The sequence below is a fragment of the Hyposmocoma kahamanoa genome, unplaced genomic scaffold, assembly GCF_003589595.1.
Source record: "Hyposmocoma kahamanoa isolate Upper Pololo Valley unplaced genomic scaffold, ASM358959v1 220, whole genome shotgun sequence".
Classification (NCBI taxonomy): Eukaryota; Metazoa; Arthropoda; class Insecta; order Lepidoptera; family Cosmopterigidae; genus Hyposmocoma; species Hyposmocoma kahamanoa.
Window position 1 is genome coordinate 2,481,939 of NW_020653740.1, and position 11,673 is coordinate 2,493,611.

The 11,673-nt window shown below is 36.3% G+C and overlaps 1 protein-coding gene across 1 annotated transcript in view; it reads right to left on the reverse strand.

Moving 5' to 3' along the window:
• Positions 1 to 112: 112 nt before the first annotated feature.
• Positions 113 to 11,673, reverse strand: part of LOC113228059 (sodium-coupled monocarboxylate transporter 2-like) — an 18,332-nt gene continuing 6,771 nt past the window's right edge. The window contains exons 6-12 of the mRNA XM_026461199.1: positions 10,966 to 11,236; positions 9,984 to 10,072; positions 9,560 to 9,668; positions 7,622 to 7,783; positions 6,698 to 6,876; positions 1,398 to 1,572; positions 113 to 270 (exon numbers count right to left, since the gene is read on the reverse strand). Of these exons, the coding sequence (XP_026316984.1) occupies positions 142 to 270; positions 1,398 to 1,572; positions 6,698 to 6,876; positions 7,622 to 7,783; positions 9,560 to 9,668; positions 9,984 to 10,072; positions 10,966 to 11,236 (1,114 nt within the window). The 3' untranslated portion in view covers positions 113 to 141. The remainder of the gene's footprint in view (positions 271 to 1,397; positions 1,573 to 6,697; positions 6,877 to 7,621; positions 7,784 to 9,559; positions 9,669 to 9,983; positions 10,073 to 10,965; positions 11,237 to 11,673) is intronic.

Below are 11,673 nucleotides of genomic sequence, written 5' to 3' on the forward strand. Positions count from 1 at the left end.
TTGTATATTATTATTTACACAAGCTGGAAAGTTGGCGCTACCAAAGCAATGACCAGACAATAAAGCAATATTAGTAAAAAAAAATTATACAATAAAAGAAGAAGGAAATAATCATATAATTTCTTTATGGTATAATGGAATTTATTGATCGACAACCTCTTTTAAATGTTTTAGTGCTTCGTCTAATGCCATGTATACTTCTTGCGGGTTTGGGACTCTTTCCTCTAAAGAAGCAGATGTGCTTCTCATCTGAGATTTGTTCAAGATACTCTGAAAAAGAAAACATGTTTATAAATATGCAATTAATTAGTTTAATAACATAGTTGTAAATTCCGCAATAACTCAAGAGGAGGAGGAGGACAGATCGTAGTTCTGAAAAAGGTGAAAATTCCGTCTTATATATCGATGGCGCTATTTAATAGTCTGGAATGTTCCTCATTCATTAATCTTTAATATGAAATATAAAAAGTTAATTTCTTTTCCTTGCAATATGATTCAACTATTATCATGAGCTAAAACTATTTTCTAAACTTTGACAAATATGCGTGTCAATAAAGGGCATTGTGTGTTATAAATCTATTTACAAATTAATGCTTCCTAATATAGGTAGATGGCGCTAATCTTAAACAAAATAAAGGATTATACACACACATCAGGGCTGTACCCGGGACGTGGACGGGCCGTGCTAGTTTGTGTGAACTGCGGGCCCGTCCCGGCGCCGGCCCGTACTTGGACAAGTGTAAACGAGTTCATACAAAATATACGCAACGATTTTTTTTGAGCCCCTAACGGAGCACGGCCCGTCCACGTCACAGGCACGGCCCGGATATTTAATAATAATAATAATAATAATAATAACGCACACACTCAACATAGTCTCGCACTAGGGTCTATGTGTGTGTCGTGGATGTCATGGATACATACATAAACAGCCACAAACTACACCCAAACTCACGATAGAAATAAATATAGGCCATACAAATATTTCTCCCGGCCCGGGAGTCGAACCTGGGACCTCTGCGTCGGAGTCCGGCATGGTAACCATTCGGCCACAGAGGCAGTTAAAATGTGTGGATAGACTTTAAAAATAGCCTGCACTCTCCATAAATATCTGTTCAGTAAGCGCCATCTAGTTGATTTGTTTGATATCACTAGAAATTAGAGTAGTTTTGATAAATTGCAGTTGGGCAATAAATAAAAATTATTTACAAAAATAGATGATTGGTACTCGTGGCGACATCTGGTGTACCAAAAGGTACTAAATACTTGACTATGTGGTCTTGTGTCGCAATCCTTTTAGTAAGTCAATGCTTTTAGTTATTGGTCCATAGAATTACCAACGATCAGTATTAATAACTCTAAGACAACAGAGTTTAAAAAATATCTCATTAACTTACTTGTGTCAAAGGGCAGAAAACATCAGGGTTCATATAATCGGTCCTGGATTTCCCTGTGAGGTAACTCATGGGGATTCCAATGAGCAAGACTGAGATAGCACCAGCAAAAGGGCAGTAAGTGAAAGAAATACGAAACAGAGACTGAAGTGGTTTTGTAGTTATTGGAATTTGCGGCCTGAAAAAGCGTCAGAATTTGTTTTTTAATTCTGTAAATAATAAATCTTGGTGTAAGGCATTGGTAGCAGTAGAGATCCTTGTTCACAAAAAAAAATATTTACCATATACAATGTGAGCATTATTGCGTACCAGTTTGAAGGATAAGGCTGCTAGTGAAATTACAGGCATATGGGACTTGTCAACTTATGTCTCTGGGTAGCACTGTTCTTCCCGTCACATAGGTAGTATCATAAAAAAAATTAAAAATGGTAGTAAAAATGATTGCGCTGCACGACAAAGAACAAACTATACCCACTTGAGATTTTGAAAGCGACTATATACGTAGATTTTAGATTTTAAATTTCAAATTCAAATTCAAAATTTCAAATTCAAAATTTTTATTTCGGACATAGTCCATATCATGTTAGTAACAAACAGCTTATAGCCTATGTTAGTAAGACAAATTATTAAAACTGTATCAAAATTCCAAATTGAGAAATTAATTAAAAAGAATATATGAGTGAAAATTAAATATTAAATTAAATCTAAAATTGAATAATAAAATTACATAAAATTTACATGTTATCACATTAAATCATACACCAAGCCCCTGGAACCCATGTGAAGCGAGTCCCAGTGTTTCCATAAAGCGCAAGCAGGGTCCTCCCAAATTAGGCGAATAAGGCTGTTGGAACTAACACGCACTCGACGCATCAGGGAGGCAGTTTTAAAGCTTTCGTGATTATTCACTAAATGAATATCACTATGAGTTCTTTTTATTTTTCCAATATCTCGGAACGATTACACGATTGCACGATGGTCAATCCGTGACCATGGAGCGTGTAGCGTGTGTAGTCATAATCATTACAATATTTTTATTGAATATCATTATATTCATTTATTTCTTGTTTCTCAGTACTACAGAGAACCTGCAAAATATTGGTTTTCCACTGAAGCTCTGTTAGTTATTTGAATTCACATATCTCAAAATTTGCAGATTGTCCAGTGGTTTAACGACACTCCGCGCCATCCCCCGTCACTCGCCATCAGGCGCTTGTCGATTTCGGATCTGCGTTAAATTTTCTCCGCGTGTTCTTATTTTATTCATATTAAATTTGTGCGCGCAGCTTGCGCGACTCGAAGGGAGACCCCCACACCTCACCTCCTAAAATCTGGGCTCGCATTGTATTATCTGGCCTAATGTATACAAAGGAACAACCAAATTAAATCTTCGACATAAACGAAGATCGAATTTGCAATTTCATCCTCAACCATATTCAACCATACACACTAATCTCAAGCTCAGTGATAAAAACTCAAAGAAGAAAAGTCATAAAACTGCAAGAATCGAGCAATAGTAATATGGGAAAAGTTTTAATAAGGGGAAAATAAAAGTCGAGTCGATATCAGTCGGAGAAGATTAAAACTTTGACCGAGATCTCTAACCGAGTGTGAAGACATTGTGGTTGTATTATATATATTATGATAGTAATTTCAAAGATAATTCTGTTGAATATAGACTTATTGCATACATGTAGGTAGTCTAACATTGTTGTTTTTGTTGTTTGTTGACAAAAACTATCCTTGGAGCTTCTCTGATGAAGGCATACATCAGAGAACTAAAGTAGCATAGTTCGTTAAATCAATAAGCTGAAATGGCAGTGAACCGGTCTTATTTGCAGGAGGGCTGATGGTTGACAAGGCAGATGGAATATTCGGGACAGGAGACTACTTCAAAGCAAACGTAGTATACGCCCTGCAGCAAGATGGTAGGACGATCTGAGAAAGGCAGCTGCCAGTAGCAGCACAAGACTTTTGTGGTATTATAGCACGCTCAGTTTTATACTGAGAAATTTTTCGTTGGAATTAATTTATATGATAAGAAGAAAGGCTCAAAATCCAAATGACATATAAGTCAGAGTGACTTATTGACTGTGGCAAAATATTTAGGTAAGTCGCGAATATGATGAAGACTACTATAGAATAATTTTTGTTGATTGATATACTACTGATGAAGTTTCAAGCCGAACCTAACGGTATGAATATACTTGATAAAAAAAAACGCTTTCCAGTAAGAATCGTTAATCTTGCATATCCATTAAAGCAATACCAAAATTACTCTCAAACGTTTGATTACGAGTGCAGTCAAGTTCATTCTTGCTTATAACCCGAGAATGCACTGAGTTTCAAATACCAGGGCACGTGTCAAAAGCAAATGATGGAACTTTAATCAAGCCTTAACGCAGGAACTCCTAATCTAGTGGAAACTTCTACAGAGTTGAGCGCAAGAACTGCAGCACTAAATAGGTTAGGTCAAACTTCGTATGAACTATGACTTTAACTCAAACACTTTGATGACGAAAACGTTGAACAAGTATTTAATGAATTGTGATACAGTAAGATATCGACACCAGGGCAAAGAGAGAAGCCACCTTAACCTTTTAATTTTGAGTTCCTTATTAGTTATTACCTATATACAAATTCTAAAATCTATTAACTTAACTTAGAACATTACTATTACCTTAACCAATCCGAAATTTGAATAGTTCTTACTTTTTTAAAATAGTTTGAACTTTCTAAAAAGAAAATAAAATCGAAAATCTGTCACACGGCCAACTCTATCTCGACATACTGACGGGTGCGAGGATCGAACGCGCTGCCTTTCGTATAATTTCTAGGTTTTAACAAAAATTTGAACGATTTGTTTGTTTTGTTTTTTAACACTGTTTAGCATGTTTTGTTTTTTAGCAATTATATGCTAATCATCGCACTAAATTTGGAAATTATTTTTGGTTTTTTTCGTATTTATTTACTCTGATTTTTTTTCGAAAAATCCGGACAAAACGCCAAAAATAAAGACACATAGTAACCCTATGTGCGGCCCACTTCGGTATGATCTTATTAAACGAACTGGCTAGGTTATGAATGAATGAATGAAATATTCTTTATTGCACATAAAATTACAATTAAAATACAATACAATAGCTTAAGTATAATAGTAGTAGTAAGTCAATTTGCAACAGGCGGCCTTATTGCTATGTAGCAATTTCTTCCAGGCAACCTTAGGATAGACAATTCGGATATGCAAAAGGGGTGCAACCAAAGAATATCATCATAAGTACACTACATAATAAGTAATAATAAAAATATATACATATCCATAGATAGATATACATATACATACAAATAACAATAATATTAAATGATTATCACTAGTATCAGGTTTCTTACCACGGTATGACTTCTTTTTATTTTCCCGATATTTCGGAACGGTTGCACGCTCCATGGTCACGGGTTGACTCACTCAGTCATACCGTGGTAAGAAACCTGATACTAGTGATAATCATTTAGTGAATAACCACGAAAGTCTTAAAATCTATATAACAATAATATTATTAATACATACATAACAATAAATACACAATAATATTAAATGCTTATATCCTTTTAAAGGAAAAAGAAAAATCAAGTATAAATGTAGGAAATAAATGAAAGGATAGTAGAGGACAGACGAAATTTAGGAGTTGAGGAAGTGATCCTTGACACGATGTTTAAAGGAATCAAGAGAAGGGGATCGTCGAATCGATTCAGGGAGAGAATTCCACAATCAGATCGCAGAAATGGTAAAAGAGTTGGTATAAAAGTTAGAGGTATGAGAGGGCAAGTTAAGTAAGAGAGTATCAGAGGAGCGAAGGGGACGACAGAGTGTAGAAGAGTGGAAAGTAAAGCGATCTTTAAGATAAGAAGGCGTAAAGGGATAGGACAGAATTGAATAGAGAAGTGAAAGGATATGAATATCTCTACGCCGATGAATGGGCAGTCATTTAATTTGTGTGCGAAATTGGGAGACATGGTCAATTTTACGTAGTCCGAAGATGAACCTAACACACATATTTTGGAGCCGTTCCAATTTATTGAGCAGAGTTACTGACAAATCTGGGTAGCAAACATCTGCATAGTCCAGTATCGGGTGGAGAAGCTCTGGGCCAGAGTAATTTTGGTTTTAGTCGGCAAAAAGTTTTTAAGCCTTCTCAGAGAGAAGTGCGCACCAAACACCTTCCTGCTAACCTCAGCAACGTGCGGCTTCCAAGTCAGACATTTATTAAAAATTACCCCCAAATTCCTGACTATCTTTGTTATTTATCCAAATAAGAAATACAAACACCATCGAAAACCACAGGGGGTAAGGAGTCTAGACTTAGGTTTTCTACGGTCACACATTGTATAACATGTTTTTTTTATACCTTTAACAAAGCAAAGGTTATCTATCGGTGGTTGTTGACTGTTAGAAGACCTTTACAAAAGAATGCTATTGATATTATAAAAATTTCCTATCAAAGAGATGGGTAATATAAAGTTTTATTTAGAGTATCCATGTGTATAATAATTTACATTTTTGTCGTGTACCTATACCTACCTTATTTTGACATTTTGCTGTTGGCGGGGCTTGAGTGATATAACCACTTAGTAATATTTAATAGTCATACACCAGATTCATAAAAGTTGTATTGCATTTCCATCTTAATACGCCAAGAACATATCACCATCACACTTTGGACTTTGGATCTTATCGCTAGAGGCGTAGAGTTGGATCTAAATCTTTAAATGTTAATCTTGACGTGCACTTGACCCCGTACCTAACTAAATTAAAATTATCTCGCCAAACGGAAATATTCTAAGCATTTTCCTTAAATCACCACTTAAACTAATAAATGAAAAATGGTTTTAAGCGCCCTAAGTAAAATTAATATTTCTTAAAATGTGAAGTACAATTTGTGTCGAAGCTACAAAGTCGTTCGAGTTTACTGAAACCGATAAATATATTTTGAGAATATCTTTTACTTTTAAACCATCATCATATTAAATATTAACGTTATTTTTAAACAGTCAAGGTAATCCTAAAATGTTGTGATAACGACATAATTACATGTTTAAAAAAACTGAGCTGAATAACTTTGGAGAAAAACTGTGAGGGTAAGCTTTCAGTTGAAATAGCAAATACATTAGAATGAAATAATGCAACAATGTAATCGTCAGCTTCCGTAAATTTCAAATAGCTCCGAAACAAGGGCTTTACTACTTGCAAGACTTTGTAATGCAGCTAGATAATTGGTATATTATACTTAACATAAATGAGAACTCACGTAACAGTCGCCAAAATTGGTACAACATTTTGCAAAAGCGTAAAGTTGGCCTTCCCACAGCCTGACGTGGTCAGCGGCTTTCCCTGAAAGGTCAGTGCTCCCGTGGCGAGCGCATTTTCCGCCCCTATGAGGAGCCAGCCACAGAGAAGCAAACTTAACAAACAGCCACTCAATGCACCCTGAAAATTCAGCTTTATGAAATAACCCACGTTATGGCTTAATTAGTTTTCAACTTTAGTATGTAGTTACGTATTCGATAAAACTATGCGTAATAGTAAATAAATGGATTGGTACAAATTCGAGTCATAAAAGATCATTGAATACCGCCAGCAATATAGGATGCTGATAAGCGATAATGTGTCAATCAACATGATCATCGTGTTGCGAAAATGGCACATAAAGATTTTTTCGTTGTTTTTGATAGTTTGTTTTAAAATTTACATATAAAATGAAACCTTTTGCTGTTGTGCTTGTTGTTATTGGGGAATTATAGTAATAAATCACAACAAATATTATTGTAGAGTTATTGTCAGCATTTGTATAATAAAATGAAAAATACTTGAACCCCATAACTCGATTGTATAACACCGTTTGTAAATAAAATTCATGAGCGATCTGACATCTATTGAAAATAATTAAAATGTTTACGTCAACATAACGACGCGTTTTATAACTAGTCTCATTCTAAACTAAGAGATGGCAGTGTTGAAGCGAAGTCAACTAAAGAGTTCAATGCAACTGCTCGTAGGTGGCGCTAAGGACACTACAAGTATAAACTCTTAACTCTTAAGGCTAGGTAGCTTACCAATTAGTTCCTACGTAATTTCACAGATGGCGCTATATGGGATTTAATAAACTCGTAGTAGGAGTTGTTTTGAAAATAATGCTTATACAGCGCTGCACAAAAATGTAAATAATATTTACCGAGCAGTTAGCTCTAGAAAATATAATGCCCAAAGTGAAGAGGCCCAGCAAAGTTCCGGCAGTCACACCTGTGACACCCGAAGCCACGTGTTGCAGGCGGTCCAGCTCCCTAGCGAACCATACAACGATTGCGCAGTATGCCCCTACTAGTATACAGAGAAGCTGTAACAAAATAAAAGTTTTGTAAACATGCTCGAAAATGTTCGCTTTTTCGGTAGTAAAATTTTTCGTCCTTCGGGACAGGCTAAGGCAATTAGACCACTATACTGATTAGATTTTAGATTTAAATTTTTCTTCAATCCCTTAATTTTCTGACATTTCGTCGTAAGAAACTCGTTAGCTTTTTCAGCCCAATGCGTGTTTTGTTTTTTTTTTTACAAAGGTTACAAAAATATTACTACACAATGCATACGCTTTCGCGCTTTTTAGTAACTTATTTTTGGAAATGGGGATACTGACTCGTATAATACGATACTCATCCGGTAATTCCATACTTCCCGGCCTCTGTAATAATACATACTTATACCTACTAATACCTATTTATACTCTTCTAAGTCTGAATAAGCTGCACCGAAGGGCTTAAAGATAAATTTAGTAAGTACATATGGAGCACTACAAGTTTCCGGAACTGGCCACTTGTATAAATAATATTTAAAAAGTAATTACAACATTTGAAAATGGAACTCTTAGGCTTTAGAATACAGTTTGTTTCATCTGACTGCCACTTGTTTTTACATTGTGGCGTCATTTTAGAAATTAGTTGTCTACATCACCTTGGCTTTAACTGATGAAAATTATCGTAGTATAATTTTCTACGACTTTAAGTGTAATTTAACAGCTCAGCGGAGCTTCACTCTGCTTCAAATTGCTTTTGGCGATGAAGCACCATACAAGACGACTATTTATAGCTGGTTTGCAGAATTCAAACGCGGTCGTGTGAATCTCAGTGACGAATTTCGTGATGGTCGCCCGTCCATTGCTGTGAGCAACAAAAACATCGATGTTGTGCGCCTTATGATCAAAACAGACAGGCACGTGATATACCGTGAGATTCGGGCATCTGTAGGCATAGGCATGAGTCAAATACAATCGATACTACACCAAGATTTGGGTGTGAAGAAGCTGTGCTTTCGGTGGATCCCAAACAATTTAATTGAGGCTTCGCTAACGGATCGCGTCACTTAGTGCAATGCCATGCTTACCAGATTCAACGAAGGGGCGTCAAATTTTTATGTGGGACATAGTAACAGGTGACGAAACATGGAATTATAGTTACGATCCCAAAATAAAGCAGCAATCAAGCGTATTGCTTCTTTTTTTAATAAAACTGGACAAGTTGCTATTGTTGCTTTGGAGAATCGTTGTACCGTGAATTGGTACACGACCATTTGTTTGCCGGAATCTATTGACAAACTCCGTAAAAATGACTGTAAACGCCGTATCATCTTGCACCACGATAATGCCAGTTCCACGATGAGGCCCGACCTTTTTTTTTCTTTTTTCAGGCCCAACCTGGCCTGACCTTGTGATCTGACTTTTATTTAATTCCAAAAATTAAGAACCAGTTACGCGATCAACGATTTTCATCACCTGAAGAGGCTGTCGAAGAGTATGAAAAATATGTTTCAGAGATTATTACGGAGGAGTGGCATAAATGTTTTCAAAATTGGTTCATTCGTATGAAAAGTGTATTAACGCTAACGGAGAATATTTTGAGAGGCAATGAAATTATTTCTGACCATTTATATTATTTTTTTCTTATTCATTCTGAAAACTTATAGTGCACCCCACGTATTACAAACAAGTTGTAGGTGCATTATGTTAGCATCTGAAAAATGAGGACGCCTGCTAAAGTTATTAGTGTCCTATTAAAAAAGTAAGGAAGTACTTAGTAATTGGCACATACCTAAATTGTTCTTTGTAAGTACTTCCACTAACCTTTATAATCTTACAGCATGCTAGTTCACTAGTATTTCGCGGCATCCATGGACGGATAAATTCTTCAAATAATACACCAGATACTGAGTTCACCAATGATGCGATGCATCTATAACAATTGTACGTCAATACAGTAGATTTCCATTTCTTTGATGTAAACTAAACTTTCAAAACACCATGAAATTATTTAGATTTCATTTGATTCACCGGAAGGCAGAAGGTATACTTTCGCAGGCGCCAAGACATGCATATTATAAGTAATTCTAAGAGATTATAACTATAAATAACACCGACACAGAAATTACCAACACATTGTTATCGTACCTATAGAGGCGTAAACAACAACTTTACAACTTTACAACTTTACAACGTTGTACAACTTTAATGTTCTAAGACGTTATGTTAATTAGAAAAGGAAACATACCCAGTAGTAGCCGTGAAAATAGAAATTATAAAAATGCCACAGATGCCAGGAAACATAGCGGCCAGGTTGTTCAGGAAATGAGGCACCAACTGAAAAAATTGGGACTATTTTGGGATATAAAGCTCTAAGTGGCACTGCAACTGCTATGAACAGGCACATAACAAGGCACACGACTTGTTTGTGTTTCATTTCAATTGTACAGGGTCAAGAGCACGACAAGCTTGACACTAAAGTTTTAAATTTAACTCTCTGCCGCTTGCAATAAGAACGGTCCAAAGTCCAAAGAGTCAAGCTTGATGTGCTCTTGACTGTACGATACGACTCATCCGAAGAACAGATCTATGTATAGGTGTTTTCAGAATATTTACATCTTATTTCGTTTCGGAAATGTAAAATCGAACAACGATCTATCTGATATCCACAGCTAAAAACAAAGAGGGGAAATGTACAAAGTCTTGAGGATAACCTGTCTTGGAGTCGATTTTATTTTATGATATCAAGTGATAGAACAAGTGGTGCACCTCGTGGTAAGCGATACACCTGTCCATAGCAGTTGCAATGCGACTCAGAGGTTCAAATCGCAAACATCTGCGGGGTACTGCCAGGACATCCGTCATCCTGTGACATAAGTTGAAAATATCCATATGCCTGTAATTTTACCATCTCCTTGCTGACATTATTACTGTTTGGCAGCTGAAATAGATAAGGTGGCAGTACTTCCCTGGACGAACCATTTCACAAGGAGCTATATTGCTACTAAATACCTAATACATAGTACCCACAGTTCGCTTTATTACTTTCGACCTTAGATTTAGAAGCAAAGTCATTCACAAAGCTGCCAGATTTTGGCTTTCATTGTGGACTAGTGAAAGCGACTTCACCTTCGTAATCACTAGCCTTTGTGATCAAGAAGAATAGGCTAGAAATAACCAAAAAAGAACCATAGAAAGGTGCTCATACAAACTGTAGATATTTATCATACCTGTTCGTGTTTCCTAATATGCCCTGCTCTCCATGGATCGCATCCAACTAACCAAGCATACAAAACCAATCCAAGGAAACAAGACAGCAGCTTCATCAAAATCACACCAAGACAAGATAAAGCTAAACATAATCTTGCTTTACTAATCGTTGGTACTGCAAGAAGTTTCTGGAGAGAAGATTGACTTAGTGCTATTTTCCATAGCCAATGTGTGCTTAGAGCTAGCGTGACTGCAAAAAATGATGTATGGTGTGCTAATTCCGGATCTGGGCTGAAATGTATAAGAGTAAACAATAAATATTATTAAATGCGATTGCATTCAAAGTTGTATAATTAATCCTCCTAGTTTGTTTTTTATGATAAAATAAGTACTCATTTGACCTTCATCTCATAAAAGTGACGATGTAGTCGACGAAGGCTAAATAATGCCTATTCACTCTCGCCTTAACCCATTGACTGCCGAAGGTAATCTACAAGCCGAAATCGGTGGCCACCATACAAATGGTCTTCTACGCAACAATACGTAGCCGGCATCGCAGATAAAATTCTTACTGCGGGTGCCAATATACGCAATATTGCGTATACGTAATGATGCGAACTTCGGCACCTCGGATCAAAAACAATGCTCATTACCTATCCTGCTCACTCCTGTAATAATTAAATACGCCCCCCGCGTGAAAGGGGATTCACCAAATATTAAATACTGTT